At 42.3% G+C, this 24754-nt stretch overlaps 1 protein-coding gene across 1 annotated transcript; it reads right to left on the bottom strand.

The window, feature by feature from the left end:
* LOC119398715 (uncharacterized) lies at window positions 1–24754 on the bottom strand. The gene is made up of 10 exons (XM_049417605.1): window positions 24517–24754; window positions 21158–21268; window positions 20838–21059; window positions 16611–16695; window positions 14657–14821; window positions 11095–11316; window positions 9809–9944; window positions 8360–8444; window positions 5089–5165; window positions 1–239 (listed from the first exon to the last, which is right to left on the bottom strand). The coding sequence occupies exons 2-8, from the start codon at window positions 21217–21219 to the stop codon at window positions 8440–8442; spliced, it is 897 nt and encodes a 298-aa protein (XP_049273562.1). The 5' UTR covers window positions 21220–21268; window positions 24517–24754; the 3' UTR covers window positions 1–239; window positions 5089–5165; window positions 8360–8439.

Below are 24754 nucleotides of genomic sequence, written 5' to 3'. Positions count from 1 at the left end.
GGAAGGCGCTCACTGGGGTCAAGCCCCATTAGTGTTTCAAGCAGCAGACAGGTTCGCTTTGCTTTTTGGGTATACTTGACATTAAATGTCCAGAACAACGCTAAAAGCAAAGCGAACCCGTCGACCAAATCCACTGCAGTGAGCTGCAAGCTCTCAAAGGACACCAAGATGCTGGATGATTCCGCAGCTTGCTCGGCAGAGTGAAGCAGCTTTGGATATGCATGAATTTCTCCAGGTGTCTGCGAAATGAATGAAAACACAAGAGAGGTTAAAGCAAGGCATTGATAAGCACTTAAGCCTAATTCCAGTGCCAAGCCTTTTCATTTTGTCCTGCATTTATACCATCAAAAAAATCTTTCATGAAACTGGATTATAAAGCCATGAACGAAAATTTGCAGGTTGCAAATTTGCGGAAAACGATTCGTGCATGCACTGCCTCAATAGCCCGTCAGCTAGTGTACGATCCAGCAGATGGAGCACACAAGTATCATCAAGCATCTATGCTTTTCATTGACCTGCATTGCCTGACCACTAAGAAATGATTTTTTTTCGTTGGAAATTCAGATCCTGAAAACTTTTTTCCATGACTGCTGGTGGTGTATGCCATGGTTCCCATCTGTGTGCACCTATGGCAGCAGCACAATAAACCTTTCAGCATATCTAGCATTTAATAAATTCTAATAATTGCACACTTCATATACTAAGTCAACTTGCCATTTCCCCAAGAAGAAATATGACAGCAATGTTGAATTTTATGGTGCAAGGGCAGCTTTGGCCAAAGAGCAGCATGGCACAACGACAACCCTCCCATTTTCTGCACAATGGAGGTGGTCAGTTTTTATACCTCCCTAAAAATTGGACAAAAGTGAATCCTAAAAGATGGGTATGCCATATATTGGCACACACTACAACTTTCTAATAAAAGGTCATTCCATGCCAAACATCCCAGACATTGCGCTCAACCTTTTCATTATCTGTTCTAAAAAATTTCTCCTGTCCTTACGGGCGATTTGAACATTGCCAAGCTGAGCGAAACATAGGCTGCAGACAAAAAATGGCACTTTCTTATTAGCTCCATTAGTGTCCACTACTCTGACTAATGATATGCTTGTGATGAACCAATACGACAATTCTGTGCCCAATATGACAATGGGCCTTTTCATTAGGGTAGTCTGCGCATCCGCGTCGGCGGTTACGACACGCGCGCCGCCTGGAGTGGCAGATTTGCAAAATTTTCTGAAAAATACCAGGCCTCCGAGAATGTCCACCGGCACGCAGCGGGCAACTTCGGAGGCCATGGACCCCCAGTTTCGATTTCAGCTATCTCCACTAGAGGCGCGGTTCAGACCTGAAAAAGGCCCACTGAAAAAAAAATTTTGCAGTCTATAAACACAACTATATCACATGGCTGGCTATTGCCAGTAAACATGTTGAAAAAGTGTAGAGGTAGATGACCGAGTAGTTTTGAAGAGGGAGAGGCGCAAACAGATAAATGTGTGAAGTGACTCTTGTATAGGAACATGCAGATTGTTATGCAGTCCAAGTAAAGATGCATGCTTGCACTCATTTGGAAAGGTAAACATATGATATTCACTTGTGAAAGTTTAATTAGACTGATTTTTGTCTTAAGCGAGAAAAAGGTTTTTATCAAGGAAATATATTCAGCCAAAAAGGGACGAACACGTGAAATGGTGAAGAAGACAGGAAAGCGGCTAGCCGCTTTCCTGTCTTCTTCACCATATCCTGTCTTTTGGCACATAAGCGTCATTCGTGCCAATCGTGCCTCGGAGCCAACCGCCGCTTCTGTATCTTACGCTCGGCTCTTTGGCAGAGGTGAACTTCGCTCCAAGGATCTCGTCTTCAACAGACTGAGCGACATTTGCTGGTCGTCTTCCGGCCGCTTCCCTAGGAGGCACATAACATAAGCATTGCGAATGACAAGTATACTGCTTCCTTGTCATATTTTACACGGAGAACCTGTACAACTGAAAGGAAGAACGATAAATATCTAAAAGGCCGGTGCCGCTGTATGATTGCTGAGCTGAAGGCATTGCATGCAGCATGGATGGTGAGAGCGCTGTGGGGTTAACTTTTTGACTACATACTTTTCAAGACGGTTCTAGCTTGAAACGGGGGCAAGAAGACTGCTTATTCGAGCAGGCTGTATGATGGAAGAAGATGTCAAAGTTGGTGTGCTGGTGCTTCTGCCTCTGAGGCTTCCTCCTGTGAAGGTAAGCATCAATAATTTAAATCTCTTTCACTTGTTGACTTGAGAAATTACTGGAGTTATGTCTCATGCTTTCTTCTTCAAGGGAAGTGCTTGTTTGTACGTCACAAACGTGAGGACGAGCGTAACTGAAGACATCATTTCTCTCGGCAGTTCTAAACGGTCAAACACGCACAAAAAAAGAAAGGCGCTCGTCCTCATGTTTCTGACCAAAAACAAGCACTTCCCTTGAAGAAGAAAGCCCGAGACATAACTATGCAGTAATTTCTTAAGCCAACAAATGAAAGCGATTTAAGTTATTGATGCTTACCTTCACAGGAGGAAGCTTCAGGTGCAGTAGCACCGGCACGCCCACTTTGACATTTTCTTCCATCATATCACCCACCCTTGAATAAGCAGTCCTCTTGCCTCCGTTTAAAGCTGGAACCTTCTTGAAAGTATGTAGTCAGAAAGTTAACCCCACAGCGCTCTCACCATTCATGCTGCATGCAATGACTTCAGCTCAACAATCATAAGGCGGCACCGTCCTTTTAGATATTTATCATTCTCCCTTTCAGTTGTACAGGCTCTCCGTGTAAAGTATGACTAGGAAGCAGTATACTCACCGTTCGCAATGCTTATGTTACGTGCTTCCTAGGAAGGCAACCGGAAGACGACCAGAGAATGTCACTCGATCTGTCGGGGACGAGATCCCCGGAGCAAAGTTCACCTCTGCCGAAGCGCCGAGCATAAGATACAGAAGCAGCGGTCAGCTTCGAGGCACGATTGGCATGAATCACGCTTTCGCTAGGTGCAAATAAAAAAGAAAAAGTGTATCCTCAGTGTTATGTACATTTATTGCACTATAACAGTTATTGCGAAACTAACGATCTGAAACCCTGTTGGTGGCACTGCTGAAAGCCGCCAAACACATGTCAAAACATGAATAAATGCAAAGCAGGATACAACCATGTAGCTGTCTCATCTTTCCGTTGCCCCAAAGAAGTGTGCGGTGAAGTGAAGCAGTGCACTTACAGGGCGGTGTCGAAGGATGGGGCGTATGCTCAAGATAACTTTTTTTCTTGCTTAAAACAAAAATCACTCCGATTACCCTTCGAAATGAGTGCAAGCATGCATTTTTACATGGACCACATACCAATCTGCATATGCCTGAACATGAGTCATTTCACAAATATTTTTATGTTTGCTCGTCTCCCTCTTCAAAACTACTTGGTCACTGACCTCTACACTTTTTTGACAAGCTTACTGGCAACTATCCAGTCATGGGATATAGTTATATTGCGTTTATAGACACTGCATAACCTTTTCTTTATTTTCAAATTGGGCGTGAAATTGCCGCACTGCTTCGCCACAAAGAATATTGTGAGTCAAAGTAATGAAAACTGACGGGAGCGAATAAGGAAGTGCCATCCCTTTTCTACCAACCAGCAGAGATTTCTGGCACTCCGTTTAGTACTGTACTTTTGAGGGATTTTTTTCAGCAAAATCTATAAATTATATACTAACTATATTACATGGCTGGATAGTTGCTAATAAACGTGTCAAAAAGTGTAGAGGTCAATGACCGAGTAGTTTCACCCTCCTGGGCAATATTCAAATCACCCGTATCGACTGAAATTTTTTTTTTCTAGGCAAAATACTGTAGGAGGGCAAATAGTGCACTAAAATGATTGGCCACAATTATTTAGAACAAAATATGAAAGGGACTTTGGCATGGAATTACCCATAAACAACTGTCGTAAAATCAATAATTAAAAAGTCCATTAACAAGTTTCTGTTAATTAGTCAAGTCAACGTCATTTAAGCTGAGGCAAAGTGTCTCTGCCTCGACGTAGAGTTCATGTGTGAAAACGACAAGTGCCGGACTGTCATAGAATTTTGATTGAAAAGCTTGTATTGTCTAAAGAATACACGCCATATCAACTATACAACACAACTGATTACCCTGCACATTATGTGCCTGTCTACACCGCTATCACAATCAAGACTTGCAAATAACCACGTAATCTTCTATGATTGCCACATTTGTGCATTGCAAACCAAAGAGGGTGACTTCCATTTCCCAGGTGCTAACTTTATGCAACACTACTGCAAAATCCCGAGCAAGTGCCCCCCTCCCTTTATAAGGAGATTTGAAATATGCACCAATGATGGAGGAAGCGCTCTCCTCTCCCCTACCGCCATTTTCAATGTGTCATTCACCGTTTTTATTCGCCTGACAAAGGCAAACAAAAACAGTGAATGTATGTGTATTCAGTAAAGCAATTCATTAGAAACATGGCTGTGCATTCTATAATCTTAGCAGCTCTTCCGCTGCCATCTTGAATTTTTATCCATGACTGAGCAAGGGTCCCCCCTTCCAGATGTCGTCGGATTATCCTCCACCACAGGAGGGGGGGGGGTGCGCTTGCTTGGGATTTTACGGTAATCATTTCAATACATCTGGAGTCACCGAAGACAGCAAGGCTGTAATGAGGCTACTGTGCAATGGAAACAATTGATAATACAAGAAAGCATGAAAATCTCCAACTCCTCAACCTTTGCCCTGTTGCTGGGATATCTAGCAAGGGCTAAAGAGGGAGACCTTGTGTACACACACTGATCACACCATAACAGTCCGAAAATTCAAGCTGTATATTTGATGCCCCAATCTAATATCTGCCCACATGAAAAAAAAAATGAAAGAAAGAACTATAAAGTACTTGTCATAACAATATTTATAATGAAGGAAATGTTAACCAGCATGAAACTTGCACTGCAGCAAAACAAGGTTAGAGACTTCATGTGTTGCTATTTTAAAGTTTACCTGTTGGACCCCTTAAAATGTTAGACGCATACCAAGCAACAAATCGTGTGCATACCAGCTGAGCAATGATAGTCGTGGGGCTTTCATTCACTACTCGTGGTATGGCCATCAAAACTGCTGCTGCATAGTGATCTGCAGGGGAAAAAAAATGAGGGAGGGGGGGGGGGTACTGTAACAAGATGTACGCAGACAGTGTCATTCATTACAAAGCTTGATGAAAGCGTAAAGTGGGTGAGTTGAGAGAGCTTCCTTTTATGGCCAATTATTCCCTCAGCCTCGCAAAAATTAAAGAGAAGGTTCTAATGGCATGCATCGCTTGGAAGTAACAAAAAACAAACAGTGAATGCATTCAACAACCCCTCAAAACAGATGGTACTATGGCTCACTGACCCCACTGTAAATTTTGTAATCAAGCTGACTGTGCCTGCACAGACAACCTGTGCATGGAAAAAGGAGTTCCAGTAGTGCTAGGACGAATGCAGTGGAACTTAGATGAAGACAGGACACACAGATAAGCACAGATGACACTTGTCTGGGTTTATCTGTGTCTCCTGTCTTCGTCTAAATTCCATTGCATTTGTCCAAGTACATACGAATATTCCAGCAGTGCCCCAGAGTACCAATAAAAGACAGCTTGTTTGTCAGATACAGCTTAAAGCATGGAATGGTGGGTCCAAAATAAAAAGGAGGGACAAGAGCTCTGGGTGCACAGTCCATCCTTCAAATAATGTAAAGCAGTTACTCAGAAATATGTGTAACAAGTGTCGAAAGCTGGGTGAGTAGGTATGGGTTCATCTTCCAGCAAACTGCTCACCAACCAGGACACCAAGAAAGAATGGAAAGGGAGACAGACGAGCAGTCTCACAACCGATTCATTGAACGAACCTAATCTGCCTGAGATAGCGTCCAGCAATGACGACGTGTCACTTTAAACGTTTATCAACGTACCGAAAACAAAGATTATGGATTCAGTCAGGTGCATGTGGAAGGTCACTGTTGAAAGCTGTTGCAGGCAAGCAGCTGAAAGTTTGAAATGGTGAGTCAAAGGAAAATCAGTGCTAGTCTGTCATTAAGAAATCAATGTCTTGTTCAACATAAGGTGGAAAGCCAATATGTATCATGCACAATAGGTGTTGTTTATCAGGTGCCCTTAACTTGCGGGAGGTCTTACACAGGTGAAAGCACAAGGTGCATTTACGAGATTAAGGGAATGTACGTGATCACTTTCTAAGAGCCCACGTTTGCATTTGCCAGCACACTGCCTGGAGTGCTGTTGTGAGCCTGTTTTCAGAGATGCAAACATTATTTCCTGGGAGAGCAAATACATAAGCCACAGAATAACATAGGCTTTCCATATAAAAAAAAATAGAGAGGGGTGCATGAGACAACCCTCTATAAGCTTGTCAGACAAAAAGTATGTATATCTGCGTGCTACAAGCTACTGTTGATTTACATGACCTTTCACATGCACCTAATTGTATCTATAATCTTTGCTTTTGGTACACCGATAAACATCGATATTTAAGGCTGATTAGCTTCTCTCCATAAATTAGTTGAGAGTCTGCACTCGCCTGTCTACCTTCCCGCTCTTTGTGGTCTGTCTGCTGTGCAGCTTGTTAGAAAAGCACTAAAAAAGTTACCCAGAAAAACACCTTCCTCAACAGATCCCACTTCGTGAAAATACAAGGTGTGACCCATAGAATATCATTTTGAGACAAGCTAAGAAACAACAAAAATTGGCAAAATAGAACTAATTTGCTTGAACCACACTTCCAAAGTTTTAGGTAAATGATATTACTTTTGATACTCATCACGCTCTCTTTCACAATATAAAGAACAACTATAGTTGCATGCAATTTAGCATCACTGCAATGAATCCCTTCACGAGATACAGTGGAACCCCAATTATACGACTGTGAAGGGACCATGCCAATCCGTCATATAACAGAGAAACTATGAATATAGGCAGTAATGCTCAGTCTCGCCAAAAAAACAGGTACAGACCGCTGAATAAGCCTGCGGCACGACTCTGCTCTAGAGATTACATTATTTTAAGAGATAGCCAATAATTAGAGGTGGTGTAAGTGAATTATTATTCTCATCATAAAAAAAAATCTGTTCTAACACATATCTTTCTTTTGAAAAAAGAAGTCTGAAAATGGCCTGCCCTGCACATAAAAACAAAACTGAAACCGCGTTGGCAACATCTTCCTGTCAGAAGAGTAGGATACACTGTCATCGCCATCACATAATGGCGACGGAGATTTCGTAGCGAGTTCGCAGTGCAATTGGCGATGTGCAGCTGTTATTATGAACGCTCACATCATGGAAAAGTTACTTTGCACGCTGAAGGTAGCTGCGACGCGTCCTTTTTGCATGCTCAAAGCCTGCGACTGTCAGTGCCCTGAACAAAGGGAGGAAATCTTCACCTGCATGTCAGCTAGCAAACGACCAGAAAAAGTTTCCATGGGCCAAAAACATGAAAAAAATCTGGATCTCAAAGAGGAGCTTGCCGACTAGGTGAACCTAATCCGTGAGATCAAGCTTGTCTAAGTAATGGCCGTGGAATATGCCCACAATCGGGGCATATCCAGAAGCGATCTTAATGCCAAGAAAACATGATCACAGAAGAAAATGAACTGCTACGAGAATAAATTTTCCATTCCAAGAAGGCATACTGTACCCGTCTCACTCTCTCTTTTTTTTTGTAATCAAGTTTTTCTTTCGCACTCGTGAGTATTTGGCGGGTGTTGGAATTGATTAGAAAAAGGCAATTTTTTTCTCGGATGGTATTGGAAAGTCGTAAGATGCTGGGTCAGTATGAAATTGAGTCTTATAACTGAGGTTTTTGATCTTATTTCTATGGCGGTTTTGCTGGACCAAACAGATTTGTCGTACAATGAGGGTGATCGAAAGTCTGCGGGACGTAGAATTGAGGTTCCACTGTACTCTCCAACCAATGGCACTAGCCCATTGTGATGACATTGCAGTCAACCTCCATAAACCTGCCTCGCCACAAACAGTTGGAAGGCATGCGCAAGGCCAGTGACCATGATTTCATGTCGCACCACAATAGCGGGTCATTCCCATTGGTTAGAGGGCTTCCTTTGAGTAAGTTTGTGACAGCTTTTTTGTTTTAAAACTTTTACATAGCTGACCAGAGACAACATGAAAGCAAAAAAGCTGCTAAACTTAAGTTTGCTTGGAAAAACTTTAAATGTACATTAAAACTGCATTGTGAACACATGCAATAACTTTTGTTAACAATTTTTTGGAAGAAAATGAGAATTGCAGGATAGTGACAAAGAAAGTTAGTGCATGCTGACATGTTTGACGCTGAAAAGTGCAGGTCCACATGTAGGAGATTGTGACTAGTAGACTTGATATGGGATGCAGGGAAGGATGATCAGCCTGTGAAAATAAAACAGTAGTGTCAATAGCCATTACTTTTAATACCGCTGTCACACAGGGCAACTTAAGTGCACTTTGAGGGAGTGCACTTCGCTGCTAGTGTCATTTACACGCTGTCACAAGGAACGCTTAGTGACACTCGCTGCAAAGTACACTTGCCGGCAAGTGCGTTCGCCAAACTCACTTCGCTGCGGTGGAGTGTCTAGCCTCGGCAGCAGTGCTTTGCAAATAAATACACTAATGCAAAACGCGGCAATCATGGTATTTTTAAACCATCGTTCTCGTTATTAGGAATACTGCCATGTATTCAAACAAATCATCTACAACAAAAAACCTCGCTACTCTCGCCGTCGGGCAGATTGCGGTCACATCCGCTAGGGAGATGCGGGAGCACATGCCGTGCAATGGTCGCGTCCGTCGCGTTGTTTAATTCCTTGCACATGTGTAGGTCAGCCATTCTTTAGTCATTTGCGATGGCGTGTGCCACGGGTGCCACTTCCACGAAGACAACGTGGTCCGACGCAGAGACGCGGGCGCTCATACACCTTTGGGAGGAGCAAATGAGTGCTGCCAAAACCTGCTCCAAACGCCCGTCACCACTATGCGTCCCTTTTGCACCGGAGTCCGCTATTTTTGTTTTCGATTCGTCTTTCATATAACACTGTCTTGTCTCAGCTCGCGATGGCAAATGATGTTATGCGGTTGCAATATTTGCTTCATTTGCACGCAAAGTTAATTGTAAATTATGTTCATGCCTATAATACGCTATTAAACAGCGAGCATTGCCAAAAATAACGAATATATGTTGCACTACTAAACCACCAATTGCCACTGCCATCATTTCCAAAGCACACTTCTCTTTCTCGTGTAGCAGCGCGCCGCCAAAGTGACACTCTGTGAGCGTAAGTGCACTCGCTCAAAATGACACTAAATTTGCCAGTGTGACCGGAGTATAAGGGTGGCACCTCTTGATATGTTTGGGCATAAGTGACTAGATGCTTACAGTTGCTTCCAAAGACTTTACTGCTCACAGGAAATGCTGGACAGTGCTTTCACGAAGAGTACTATTCCATTTTAGCCAACAACAATATGCATACCAAAAGTCTGCTAGGCCGGTGAGCCAAGTGTCACTTGGGAAATAGTTATTGTATTCGCCCAGTAATGCCATTAAAACGTTATTCTGTATGATAAATTAGATGCATATTTTGAAATGATGCTATAAAAGACTGATGACCATGATTTCATGCATATTAAATCATGGTACAGATGCAATTAAGTGCTCAGTACAGCACATGCTGGCATCTCAATTCATGACATGTTTTTCTGCATATCAATTAGATATTCACACCACAGAGAAAACTCACACTCATTGTCGAAGTCTTGTGCTCGATGACCATTTCTCGAAGCCAGTGCCAAAATTCTGCCACCATATTTTTCTACAAGTTCCAAAATCTTTTGCTTAGCATTCACTCCAGTTAACCGCTGGAACTCATTGTGCAGCTAAAAAAGAGAACACCACAAATGAGAGGCCATAGTTCAGCATTTATGTACATTAAGGGCCCTTGTCGAAACATTATTAAACCTTTGGTCTTTAGGATAATTTCACTCAAACATGCATGTCCACTTGATAATGTTTGTCTTTTTTTAATATTTTACATAGGCATATTAAAACTGCATGGAACTGAAAATTATATTTTAAAAAGGCATTCACAGCATGGCAAGAGAATATTTGAAGATTGCAGCACAGGCACCCTGTTCTTGCCTAGCACGATATTATCCGATATCGCGACCAAATTGAATGCAAACTAATAACCTTTACAGCTGATTTTAATATGCTTCACTGCAAATAACTTCCATGAATTTTTTATGCTGTCCAAAGAAGAAAAAATGTAACACAACCAAAATAAGAAAACTTTTGAAACTTTGACACGCGTTTGTGGTTTTTAGGTTACAAATCTTTTAAGTTTAAAACAGAAGAATGGCAACAGAAGGTGAAGCATACAAAAAGTGGCAAAATCTCAAAAATTGAGACCACATTATAACGATGGTGTGTAGCAGACATACTGAAACCGAGGCCCGAAAGTAAAGAAATGCTGAAAATAAATTTAAAGTTAACTTCAAAAATCAATACAGGCACCACAGAAATAGATAAAGCAACAAATAAAAGTTTTTCATACTTATTTCCCTTTCTTGACTTTAGCTTCAGCATGCATTTGCTGACTTGTCATTGTAGGCTGGCCTCTATTGTTGTCAAACCCAAGCCTTCGTGCCCTCCTTGCGTGTTGTCGCTTAAACCTAGAACATGGCATTTTCCTAGCCTTGTTCAAAGCCGCTGCACTATTAATTTCTTCTTCCATCCCTCTAAAAGATTCATAACACGATAAAGGTGGATGGGAAAGGTATAGCATAGTAACAATAAAAAATAGCAGAAATAAGGAAGCATACTAAAATGTAAGAGAAACAGCGCGACACACAGGACAGTGAAAGAGACGCTGCGCGTCTCTTTCACTGTCCTGTGTGTCGCGCTGTTTCTCGTATCGTTGAACATGTACCAACCGGCCCAAATACGCACCTTAGTAAAATGTAAGGTCATTGCCACACAATGGCAGCAGCTCATTGATGCAGTAAACAATAAAAGTGCAACACCTACTTCTCGTTCAGTGCCCAGAGCTGGGTAGACATCAAGCAGTTCTCGCAATGATGGGTTACACTTGATGTAATCCCGCCGAATGTGGAAAGTCTTATCCATGGACAGTCTGATCTTTTCGGCATTCCCACCGGCCATGCGAATTTCCCTTTTCATCATATCTATATGGGCTGCCAGGCTTCTAGCATCATCCGCAGTCATAAAAGGCGCATTCCAAAATGCTCTCTGGAAATTAAAAAGTTAACATGAATCATGTACACATACAAAAGATATGAAGACACTACAGTGAAGCTCGCTTAAAGGAGTACTGATATGAATTTTAAGTATTTTCGGGTTGTGGCTCTAAATAAAAACACGAATGTCGAGAACCCTAAAAAGAGTGTCATAGTGCTTAGGAATGCATTGAATATGTATTTAACACCGCTACCTTAAAACAGCAATTTCAGTTTCGGTATCGAGGGGGTGGCTTCGCAGTGACATGTCAACACAAGTCTGACGTCACGGGAAGACTGCAACTCACAATATACTAGCAACAGCTGTCAGTTTGCTGTCAGTCGCACGTGGTTCACATAAACAACGACGAGTGAATTGTCGTCCAGAGGCTCTGACAGCGATTTTTGCGATTTAGGCTGCATGCAGGATGCAGATTTCGCAAACCCGGTGCACTGTATTGACCTGTCGTGATAATGTCCACTGTGGTGAGGTTGGCTTGCAGATTCTGGGCGATGAAAGCTTTAAAATCAAAGTAAAATATTTTATACGCGTTGTCTGGCTCCGTTGTGTGGAGAGCGTTGATAGTGCACACCATGGAAATGAAAAATTTCCCTTTTGGGGAGCCTCAAAATCGTGTCAGTACTCCTTTAAGGTCCATTAGCAATGCCTACCGAGTGGGCGCTCAGCTAAAATTTTTAAAAGTAACTGGAGGCATCCATTCACACGAGGAAAGAAAACAAATGCAGAAATGCATAGGTTAGAGCACGATTCAAACCCATGCTTTATAGGCACCATTTAGTGCTTCAAGCACTTAGTTACTTCCTAAAGACTGCCATTACGTTTCTAGTTGGTACTTCACATTACACTATTTATGACTCGTTGGGTGTTCTGAATTTTCCTTTAAGATTTTTCTTATAATCTGACATGGCTTATGTGGCTTCCTATGTATTTTTCAGAGCAAAAAAAAAGAAACACATACATGTTGCGAAGATGATGTGCTATGCAAACTTTATAATTAAATGACAGCTGTTCTGCTTCTGTCATTTCAACGGTTATGATTCCTTACCTACAGAATTTTTTTTCAAAACTGTTCGCTACACCACAATGATTTATGTGCTCTCCGATGCGCCTAAAAGAAAAAATCTCTTCACATTGAGGAGTGGAAATGCTTTGTGCATATTTTGTTAAATGGCATCGCAGAGTTTCAAGAAGAAAGAAAGACCAAAAGCCAAACGTATGCAGATGATGAAAGAGGACAAACTTAAAGGGGCCCTGCAACTTTTTTTTCAGCACGGTCAGTAAATGCTGCTGATCAGTATTCGAGGCCTCTCAGAACATGTGAGCCAAACATTAGAGTGCACCACGGGGCCTGGAATTTACATTATTCTCAGTCAGCTAGAAATCGCTCCCTCTTCTCTCTACAAATGATGCCATACACCGCAATCACTGCACCATATACCCAAGTCTACAACCATTGGCTGATTTAAGCATCATGGGCTCCATAGTTACCGTGGCTGCCACGTGCCCACATGCAATCACACTGAAAGTAAGTCGTGCATTTCAAGAAAAAATGAAAGTGCTCAAGGTCATGACACGCGCTGATGAACAGGCAAATCTTGCCCCCTTGTCATCGCCCTCCCTGCCTAGCTTTCAGCACGCTCGCTTGTATGGAAGCAGAGAGCAAGCACATAAAGCGTGCAGCAAATCCATGCAACTCCACTCGTACTTAATGGATCCTAAAAATTTTTGCGGCAGTCAATTTGTGAGGCAATAAGCTTTTCAAATGAAGCCATTCGATGATTACTTGAAAAAGTGTTGCAGGGCCCCTTTAAGTGCTCACCTACAAGGACATTTTTTAGTCAGCATTTGTGCTCTAAGCATCCCTACATGTGTTACTTTGCTGACATGTAAGAGAGAAACGTGAAATTTAAAATGCAGTAATGTTGCGGTACATAGGAGCACAAAGAAAAAAGATGGAGGACGGACCTAGAATCACTGAACTGTACACAGGCCTGTCAACAAGCACCACATAAGGCAATACTATTACTATAAAGTGCAGATAGAAGGAAGTTGAAAGTGATGGTGGCAACTGACATAAACAAAAATAGCGAGAATGCCTGCAGAAAGTATGACAGCTGCACTAACACTGAAGCTTGCGCTTGTTAATCGATATTTTGCATAGCTGTACTGCAGCAAAAGACAAGAAAAAGTGGACAAGCAGACACAACTCTAGAATGAGGTGAAAGCAAGGGTGCAATGACTTCTTGGACTATACAACAGCACCTTCATGTGATGAAACAGTACTCGGAGCCGAGAAACACATCCAAGACATAGAAGCAGTGAAACATCAGCAGTATCTCCTTCACAAATCGTGACCACGCCGGCTGCATTTTTAATGGGGGCGAAAATGTTTGAGGCCCGTGTGCTGTGCGATGTCAGTGCACCCTAAAGAACACCAGGTGGTCGAAATTTCAGGAGCCCTCCACTACGGCATCCCTCATAATCATATCGTGGTTTTGGGACGTTACATCCCAGATATTATCATTGTCCAAATCGTGACCAAAACAGGAAAACCAAAGAACAGCCAACAGAGCATCTAGAATGGAGTGCAGCCAGACCTACACCACTCCCATGGACACATGGAAGAGGGACAAACACTTAGTGCTGGACGAGGTTTCACTTCAATAAAACTTGGGCTAGTTGGTGATTCATTATTTGGATATGGAAGGCAGCGATAAAAGAAACACACTGTGAAAGAACGACATGACAAAGGACGGCCAATGGTTTACTTTCTCCTCAGGACTTCGTATTTATAGCATCGCATCTCATGCACACACAAGGGGCGGAGCGAGCTTTGTTTGACACAATTGCTTAGTGTATTTATAGTCGAACACAACTTTAGAAGTCAGCGGCATTTCCTCCTTAAAGGCAGATGAACACAAGCCTGCACCAATGAACGCGCACCCCAGACTGACATCGTGGGCCGGACGGCCGGTGACCCTGCCTTTGGCGAACATTGCCGTGAGCGTGAGTGGGACTATTTCTATAGTCGCGGAGGCAATTGACTGCCGTGCTTCGGTTGTCGGGGTGGGGCCTCTCCGGACTTCTTAAGTTGCATCCGAATATAGAGGTGGCGTAGTTCACAAGAGAAATCTTAGAAATGCACGTTTGCTCACTGACAACATGCAGTGTCTGCATGACAACAAATGACTGTGCAGCGCTCATCCATCTTTATGAATGCATGATGTGTAGTGTAGGCTTAGCACAGACCGGACCACAATGTTATTTTTCTATTGTCACTGAACCAAAAGCAACATCTGAATTAAAGGCATGATTTTTTGGACGTGTTTACCTTTCTTTCAAGGAACTTTGGCTCCTCAGTACTGGTAGCGCCCCCTCCACTGGAAGAATTACGTTCTCTTGCTATGCGTCTCTTTGCATCCACTTCGATCATGCCTGCTGGGAGCTTTTTTCTGGTATTTTTGGCTTTAAACCTTAGGGCAGCTTGCCATGAAAACTGCAAAGTTTTAAAAATCATGACACAACAATAAGTACTTTTGCTCGCAACATCAGCAAAATATTCCATAGCAAGAGATAACGTACCCAGTGAAATGCCATATGTGGGAAACCAGAAGGCACACCAGTTACTGGCAGCTATACGCAGGCCGAAACACTATGCTGGGTTTTTATTCAGCGGACAGTGTTTCACGTGTGGCTCCTAACATACGGTGTATTTAAGTCATGATGCAGCACTTTGTTTCCAGAATGGGCAAGTTTTTGGCCTAACAGCTAAAATATCCTATTCACGACTAGGAATGCTGCTTTTTTTCAGCCTGCGTGAAGCCACTGGGAACTGGCACACCCACTGTTTTCTAAACTTAACGCCCGCTGTGCCCCTCTCGGTGGCAGTTCTTAGCCTGTTCCCTCCCAATTTCCTGTCTTCGTGTTTTCTGGGTACACAAACCAAATAATATTAATAATGGCGTGGTTGCAGGTGTTACATTAAATTTTTATCACCAGTGTCCACTTCATTGTTTTTGCCCCATCCCATTTGTGGAACCATCAAATGTGGATTTCTTCATGAACTGTGCGTATAAGAGCGCCGCTATTGAGGTGCACAAGCGCATGGTCATGCACAATTTTCTCATATTTTACACGCTTTCTTTTCAATACGAATAAAGGTCATCTGCAGCACATATAAGATTCAGGAATATGATCAAAATCTATGGCCATTACAACATCAGCACTATCTCATTTTATGTTATGGAACACAAGTTTTTTTACAAGCAATGAGTCCATGACATCTACTGCAGCAAATGACTTATTTTACGAATTTGGCCGACATTAAATTTCCAAATTAATTTAAAAGCAATAAATTTAGTGAAGCAAAAGGGACAGGCCCCTCTGTGCTCCCCTCTTCCCCATATTGCAAGCTCTTGGTCACTGGTTAGACAGAAGAAGTAGATCAACATTACACCATGCTTCATTCTTAAGGAAGCAATCACAGAAGAAACTCTACAATAGATAAACACGAAAGCACAAATGGCTGTTACTCTTGAAAGGGGATACCTCTTGAAGTAATTACCAAACTCTGCAGCCTCAACCAGGACCTAAATATTCCTTTTTTGAGGTAAACTCGTTTCCATAGTACAGTTTTTTTTGCCAAAGCTACCATAAGCTGACAGCTGTTCAGCTCATTGCTCAGTTCTAGTGATTTCATGAAAAGGAGAGAGGCTCAATAAGACAAAAAACAAACTAGAGCATCCAGTTTAGCACGAGCACCCTTTAACTGCTACCTCTCAGCACCAATAGACTGAACAAGTAGGCATGATGACTGAAAGAAAGAAAATTCTAAAGCTCTGACATGACTGCATCCTTGGAAGTGCGTTTTGCATTTTTTAGCCTGTTGATGGCCATCGTTTAAATATGCGTTTCTGAGACTCTATGTATCTCAACTTGCACTGTGCTGAGACGACGAAACTATGTTTGCGAGATGCGACTGCGTAATTTGTCTAATTGGAATTCATAGTTTGCAACAACAGACAACAGTCAGCTTGTGTTTTGAAAGAGAATGTGCTCACAGGTTACTGCCACAATTTCCTTCTTTAAAGTAAAGGAGCAAGATAGATATCAAGCTTCTAAAATTATAAATCAATATTCTGCCCCAAATTATGCACAGGGCCAATTTTTGTAAGACATAAAATTTCTGAAAAGTAGTTCTGTACAAAAAATAAGTTGTTTACAGCATACGGGCCTACAGGTACACTGTCAGTTAAAAAAGTTATGAGGAAACAAAAACTACTCACATGTCCTTCACCACAACCATCCTTTAGCTGAGGATATTGTAGCACAAGTTCTTTTGCTGCCTGAGCATACAGTGGTCCTGGGTACCTGCAACAAGCAAAAGTATAACAATCTTGCCACAGAACACAGTTAAGTTTCATGATCTTGGTCCCTATGCATCTGTAAATATGAGGCAGTTGAATTCAGGTGATTGAATATTTAGAGACATCCCCTCTGTCATGTAATGTGACATTTTGTCACCCTAACAATGAACACACAGCCTGCTTATAATACCGAGCCTTAGGCATTAACCAAAGGTCTTTACTACAACAAAGATTGCGTGCCTCACTTATGATGGGTACTTCAAATATCAACAAAACTTGCAGGTGTGCTAGACAGTCAAGCTTCAAGATGAAATATAACACATTCGCAAGACAGACGAATCAAGACATGGGACAAACGCTTGTCCTGTGTCTACTCACTTGTGTGGCTTGTGAATGATACAACTCCTGAAAGCTCGATGTATCATTTTTTCCCATTTGTTACAGTTAAGTTATGCCGGGTACAGAAACCTTTACCATCTCTTGCTTAGTCTCGGTACTTGTTTGCTCTTCAATGTGAGCATTCTGTAGGCTCTTGGTAGGGACCTTTCACTGATCTTGCATTCCAGGAACAAGGTTAAGACTCAGGCCCGTATTCACAAACCAACCTTATCCTTATCTTTTGCCCTCCTTACGCTTTTGGCACCTTAACGCGTTCCATAAACAAACCTTATGTCTCAATTCAACCTTTTCTTAACCTTATAGCCGTGATAAGGTGGCGTTCGATAAGGTAGCCCGGAAGGTAGCTTAAGGCGTCACTTATGCGGCGCGCTATGGCTGATCACGCAAGAAGCTTTACAAAGTCATTAAAGAAAACGTGACGTACACAATTGGCGTCCATATATGTGCAATCAACGTTGCGAGTGTTCGGCAACCATCAAAATTCCATGGAAGAGTTCAGTGACTGTGTATTGTTGAGCAGATTCCGCTTCTCAAAGCAAGCACTTTATGTCCCCAAGCTTGCCACTGGAAACGAGCCCCCACAACGTCGGTTTTCTCGTGCCAATGCTCCCGCTGGTGGCGCTCTGTTTCTATGGCGCAGGTACTTTTCAAATTGTGAATGGTGACTTGGTGGACATACCCTAGCCATACTTTCCCACATTATTAAACGTGTGAAAAAATCAGTCGCGGTACGGCGTGGAAGCTGACGTGTTTCACTGCAGGATGGGATAATTTTTACCTATTTTTGCACCCACGTAGCCGCTGCTCGGTGCTCATGTCACTCTTGCTGCTTTGAGTTGCTCCCACTTTCTCGTGTTGTCCTTCACTAACACCGCATGCTATCACAATTTTTCACTATCACAATGAGACACTTTTAAGTTGATTACAAGCGCTGGATCTTCAGTGAAATTCAATTTTCACCTTTCTGTCGCACTCAATAACAAGCGTATGTATGACCCATGCAAACAGCCACACAGGCGCACACGCAGGCATACGGACAAAAACCACTTGCAACTTCACGTGTCTGTCAGTGCCCTCGTAGAAACCAGCGCTTCGTGGACTGGCACGTCTGTCTCCGCATGTGGCGGCGCGCCTACGCGAACCACCGGTTGCTATGACAACGGTAAAACGTTAACGAAGAAAAGGAGCAAACTGTGCGGCAAGACGAGGCGTGTTCTTACCGAAACTTGCACGGGTATGCTTTCCTGCATTTTTCTTATTGTTGTGAGGAGCATGCACCTTTTTATTTTTTTGCTAATAAACCAACAATGAGCCAGTAAAAGTTCATAGCCTCGCTCCCATGCTAGTTCCTTATGACGACAAGGCCGCCTTCCGTAAGGCTGCCTTTAAACCGAATAAGGCGAGTTTATGAAATGCACTGAGACCTTTTCTTATCCTTACACTTTTCCCTTCCTTATAAAAGGCCGCCTTATAGCTTTAAGATAAGATTGGTTTGCGAATACGGGCCTTATTGTCTGCCTCTGCTCAAATAATACAAAAGGTAGTTTTAACCTGCCTTTCACTCAGCTGTAAAAACAACCATGTGTGCTTCTTCATCTTTCATCTCATATTTTGAGCTCTACAGTTCAATTCGTTATGCAAGAACAATGGTGCATAATAATAATATCTGGGGTTTAATGTCCCAAAACCACGATATGATTATAAGGGACGCCGTAGTGGAGGGCTCCGGAAATTTCGACCACCTGGGGTTCTTTAACGTGCACCTAAATCTAAGTACACGGGCCTCAAACATTGTAGCCTCCATCGAAAATGCAGCCACCGCGGCCAGAATTCGATCCCATGACCTTCGGGTCAGCAGTCAAGCGCCATAACCACTAGAACACCGTGGCGGGGCAACAATGGTGCATACCCCAGCAGCCACAAAAAATTTACTCCAGATGTCTTACTAAGTCGGATATTTATGTGGCTTATTGCTGTGTTATGTCAACACACTGAATGCGAGCATGGCAGCCACAGGTGTGTAGACCAATGCAGAGTTGCCATATGCTGGCTCCTGGAATAACAACTCTAGAGGCTCTCGAGTAAAATCTTGAAGGGCCCCTAAATTATTAATTTTTTGCCATATTTCATCTTCAGAAGAGGGTTTTTTATGTATTCAAGACAAATGTCACAGCTACGTGCTTAAAGGGACACTAAAGGCAAATAAAAATTTATGTCAGAGTGAAACGTCAATGTTTGAGAACGTCTAAAACGTGAATATTATCAATAGCAGTGCTCTAGTAATCGAGAAATTGAGGTAAATGTAGGACACTATATGTGCCACCAGTGCGACGTTTTAAATGAGCCCAATGACGTCAAGAGGCCCGACTACAAATTATCACTACTATTCAAGCTACTTATGATTAAAAAAGAACATTCTGAGCTTTGCAAGAAGTAATAAAATGCTGCTTGTGCATTTCTGTTTGATTCATGGAAAAAAGAACCTGACGTTACAGTGGAGAACAGTGCGGGTTGGGCAAAAGTTCCGTTTTTGCAGGGCTGTGATCCACTTGCGTCTCATCGACTTAACATTTGCCTTTAGTGTCCCTTTAAATCAACCAGCCTCACCCGACAAGCCCCTTAGGGGTCCTTTAGGAGTCTGTTATCCAAAGGCAAGCATGCTACCAAGATGGCACTTGTGTCGACAGTTCACTCATACAAAATTGAAGACAGCTTTGCACTAGTGAGGCCAAGCCTGAAGCAAGTTTGGAGCTGGGCAGTCTTTTTCGTTTCTCTTCGGTTTTCTTTCTTTCCTCCTGTCTTTCTTTTTCTCCATTTCTGTTTTTTCTGTGTCTTTTTGTCACTCTTAATTTTCATTTAATTCTTCCTCTCTCTTTATCTATTTCTTGCTCTTTCAATTTTTCTTCCTATTCTTTCCCTTTCTTTCTCTTTCTATTTTTATACGTGGTTTTGCCTGCGTTATGCCAAGCAACGACAGCATATCCCAGCCTGGGCCACTGAAGTGCTTCGCACTTAATATCACCATCGAGGCGCTTGAAGAACAAGAGGAAGACTTCTCCTTGGTGAGAGTGCGCGCTCAATATGCTACAGATCATGGTTTTGCCTGCGTTATGCCAGGCTACGACAGCCTGGGCCCCTAAAGTGCTCCGCGGTTAATAGCAGACCGATCATCACTTGCACTTCCACTGACATGGGCCTGCTAACCGCTAAACAGTTATTGTTTGTACAGACACATTGCAGTGAGGCAGTGGCTCATACACGAAGGAAGATGGCTCGAACAGTAAAGGAGAGACGAGTCGCACATTCAGGACTTCAGAAAAGAAAATAATGGCACAATCTTGGAGCAACCAATAACCCTGCCTGAATCAACTCAAACAAATGATCACTGATGTTGCATTAGTCAGGCATGCTAAACACTGTTGATCAGAGAAGTGCAGTTCCTACATAAAATGCATTCCATGGATGCCAGAGCCATTCATGCAAAATTAGATATTTAATTTATATACATAAGCACGCTCAACTGTGGCTTTGATGTACATTGACTGCATTCATTGAGCAGTATGTTCAAGCTAGTTTATCACATTGTTAACTCAAAATGGAATATGAATGCACCTGCATTTTAAGGTGTCTCAAAGAGGAATGAAGGCTTTAAATAAACAGTTTAAAAACGATAAAGTAACTTGGTCATTTAGGCTAATAACCCAAAATACACTTACACATACCCATATAAGTACACTTTACACTTACAGTGTGTAGGACGATAGCTCAAACCAGAGCCACTCCACAATTCGCTTCCGCAGTGAAGAAGGCACCTCGCCCTGCTTGCAAAGAGTCAGTTGAGCTTTGATGTCAAATGGTGTTTTTGGAAATTTGAATGGAACCTTTGCCTTTTGGTAATAATGGATGCTAGATGATGCAGCCATTATCTCTGGCTCATCTTGCTCAGATATTGCAACGAGTGAGACATCCCTAGACAAAAAAGCACAGAGAAATAAAATCAAAAAGGAAAAACAGGGACAGAATTAAGTTACTCTTATGACAATGACTGTTATCATAACAAAACAAACCTATAAGTTGAGCACCGTTCCTCTCTTGTTAGTGGCTGTTGACTGCCTGATGATGCAGCCATTATCTCGTCTGGTTCATCTTGCTCAGGCACAGCAACGATTGAGACATCCCTAGACAAAAAAGCATATAAAAGCAAAGAGAAATAAAATTGGAAACGAAAAACACAGACAGAATTAAGTTGCTCTTACAACAATGAATGTTATCATAGCAATACAAACATAATTTGAGCCCAGTTCCCTTCTTGTTAGTGGCTGTGACTAAGACGCTTTGGCTGGATAGAGTCAATTCATACAATTGTGCTAGTCAGTGTTCATGCATGACAAGCTTCACAGACAATTGGGAACAGCAAATGAGTGCAAAAAAAAACTGCCTTGCAAAGGCAAAATCATGTGATACAACTTGCTTCAAAGATATCAAAGTGTACACAAGGAAACAAAAATTTTTAATGCTCAGATGAGCAGCTACATAACAAGGCACTCACTTGTGAGTGCACAACTTCCAAATGCATCAGCTTGTTTCCAGACATCACTATTGAGTCATGCTAGAATAACTTTCACTCTGCTGTGCCTTCTCTACTGTTTACACTATGTGCTCACCATTGTAGCAGAATTCTTTTTTTACCTCATTGGCAACTTCATTGTCCACCGATAGTCACAGCAATGCAAAACAAAGTTGCAGTTGCTATGGAACAGCACAAGCACAGCTAATAGTCACAGAAAATGATACTGACACTACAACCAAGAATTCATAAAGGAACCAGTGTTACGATGCTGATTGGGCACCTTCTTTGGGTTGACCGGGTCTGGAACAAGAGCCCCACTTTTAACCTTTTTTCAAACCATTGTTCTGAGATAGCCAACGTTCAAGTAACCTCAATAACCACTGTCATGCAAAGAAACAATAAACTACGGGAGGTTCTGCTGCATTCTGAAAAGGAGAGGGGGGTAGTGATGCAGAACTATCGATAGCACTATCGATACTATATCAACTGTGCGAACTCATTGCAGCATAAACTTCGTTCCTTGAGTGCATGGTAAATGGTGGAGCAGGAGTAGCAGGCTGAAGGGCAAAATAATTGATGTGCTCGTGTTGTTTCATCAGAATGCTTCGATGACACATGATATTTAAGTTGAAATGTTCATCTATAGCAGAAAGGAAGTCTTTACATATGGCAGAACTGCGTGGCTTCAAATTCACACTGCATTCTCTGATTTCAAAGTAAAAATATGAAGTAGTAACTGTTGAGGTTGTACGTCCCAACATATAAGTATCAAGAACTAAATTCGTTCATTTAAGATGTAACTGATTGCTTTTGAATATGAATTTTATATATGGACATCAACCGGCATTTTCTGCAGAAATAGTTGATTTATTTCGCCAAAATATTCCTCATAAAGGAACTGAGTATTGCTGTTAGTAGGCTATCGTGAATGTTTTGGCAATACTGCCAGCCAACAACAGCATAATTATTCACAGCACTATATAATTCCTGTAGAATATGCTACTGATGGTTTTATGGATTGCACTATTGGTAATACTATTGATAGTTTATTGATAGTAATACTATCGATAGTTTCAAAAATACTATTGATGCTATCGATAATCCATTTACCGATAGTTCTGCATCACTAGAGGGAGGGCAATGCCCTGTGTGTCATATGCCAAAGCCTATGAAATGCAAGAAGAAAACTCAGCTTCCAAATCACATCCAACACCCAGTGAGTCACATACAATAGGAGTAATGCTTTATCCTTTTCATCCAAGTTTTGTACCAGCGTGAATTTGTCCTGCACATGTGGTTGAGGTTTTCAAGTTATTAAGCAAGTTCCGAAAAGACGAAAGGCACAGCAAAGGTGATAACAAGATGGTTGTGGGCAGTGGCGTAAGCCCAGAAAAATCACAAGCGGGGACACACATCTTGTCATAGTGGCCATTTTGTTTTTATAAATATAGGTGTCAATTTTACTTATATAAAAAATTAGATGATTTTCTGAAATAAAATTAAATGGTGAGCATGGGAGCCCAGCTTGCGTAATTGCATTGTTTTACTGACTCTTCTCTGAAACCGGTCGAGTGGCAGTTCGCGGTTTCAATAGTCTCACATAGCTGAGGAGCATTCAACACAGGACCCACACACTACAAAATAAACAGACATTAGAGAAAGTTGAATACACTATACTTAACTGTCAAGCAATTCAAACATATTATGTTTGAAAAATAAATGTCAAGGGGGGACATTTGCAAGCAGTGTGCCCCCCCCCCCCCCAGGCTGAACACAAGGGGGTTTAGGACCCCCCCCCCCCCGGGATTTATGCCAGTGGTTGTGGGTCTTCAGTTTGTAAATACCGTATTTACTTGCGTAATAGTCGCATCCCTGAATTCTGTCGTCAACATTTGATCTTTTTTTCCCTGCAAAATGATCGCACCCCCAACGACACCCACACCCTTCCCTCGCAACCTTTGCGTCTCCACACATACTGCATGAATCGAGGACAATGTGCTCTTCTTTAGTGACGCTAAATTACCGACGCGGTACACTGGACTGCACGACGCGCACGGCATGTTTTCAGTCCGTGATAACCGGCTATATTCTGAGCCTTGCGATAAGTGCTAGCTTCCTCCGTTACCGCATATAAGGGTTGCACATGGCTCCCCGTATGATGCCACGTGATTCCAACGCACCAGCGTAGATATCAAACAAAGCAACACCGGATCCGCTGTTTTTCGCCTAGAGGCGCGCACTCCTCCAGTAGCGTCGTTAAAACCCCGCGCGAAGGTCCACATACATCGCAATTTTCGTAACTTGCCTTTATCATTATTTTTTCCCCCGTTTTCCAATTAACACATTGTACATGAGGAGGGTGAGCTCAGGAATGTGAAACTTTACTTTCGAACCTTGACAAGGTGGTGGCGCTCGGCACAGTGCGGTTTTAGCTAAATAGCTTGGATGGAGTATAGGGCAGTTAAAGGCAGTGTAGATTAAGATATTCAAAAGCACCAAAAGGGCGGTTTCTCGCTACCCTCCCTCCATTGTTCTTTCATGATTTTTGTGTGCTATGCGCGAGGAATTCATGCAAAGTGAAATTAATGTGCGACACCCGAATTTAGCCTGCATTTTTTGGTTACGCTTGCAGTAGACGTAAAAATTCCGACCTGCAGCTTGAGTCTTCCTGCGAAAATTTTACCCCACATAATCGTCGCACCACCAAGTCTCATTCTTCTTTTTAGAAAAAAAAAAAAGTGCGCTCATTAAGCGGGTAAATACAGCAAAAAGGCGCGCACTGATATAAAAACTAGTTTTTCTCCTGACCATACCAGTGGTACGTTTGAAACTGTCACGAAATGAGACATTACTTACGAGCTTCCTGCGATTCCATATGACGGGGCTGCCTCAGCAATCAAGCAAACGTCGACGACCCTGATGGAGCAACCGTCTTGCAAGATCGTATTTTCATCTATGTCGATGTGCGTGTCGAATTCCTTGCTGTACAACTGAAAGTGCAAGAAATCAAACTATTGTCATAGTCCCAAATTACTCTACAGTAACGGCCGATGTGTATGTGTGGTGATAAAACGAGCTAATTACGTGCACAACT

This window comes from Rhipicephalus sanguineus, chromosome 7 (assembly GCF_013339695.2).
Source record: "Rhipicephalus sanguineus isolate Rsan-2018 chromosome 7, BIME_Rsan_1.4, whole genome shotgun sequence".
In the NCBI taxonomy this organism is placed as follows: Eukaryota; Metazoa; Arthropoda; class Arachnida; order Ixodida; family Ixodidae; genus Rhipicephalus; species Rhipicephalus sanguineus.
This window is presented reverse-complemented; position numbering and strand designations above follow the sequence as displayed.

Coding starts and splice junctions, on each gene's coding strand:
- LOC119398715 (XM_049417605.1), bottom strand. CDS start 21,219: ATGGCTGCATCATCAGGCAGTCAACAGCCACTAACAAGAGAGGAACGG. Junction 16,696..20,837: donor GAGCTATCGTCCTACACACT/GTAAGTGTAAAG, acceptor TGCTTGTTGCAG/GTACCCAGGACCACTGTATG. Junction 9,945..11,094: donor CTCTGGGCACTGAACGAGAA/GTAGGTGTTGCA, acceptor TCTCTTTTTTAG/CTGCACAATGAGTTCCAGCG.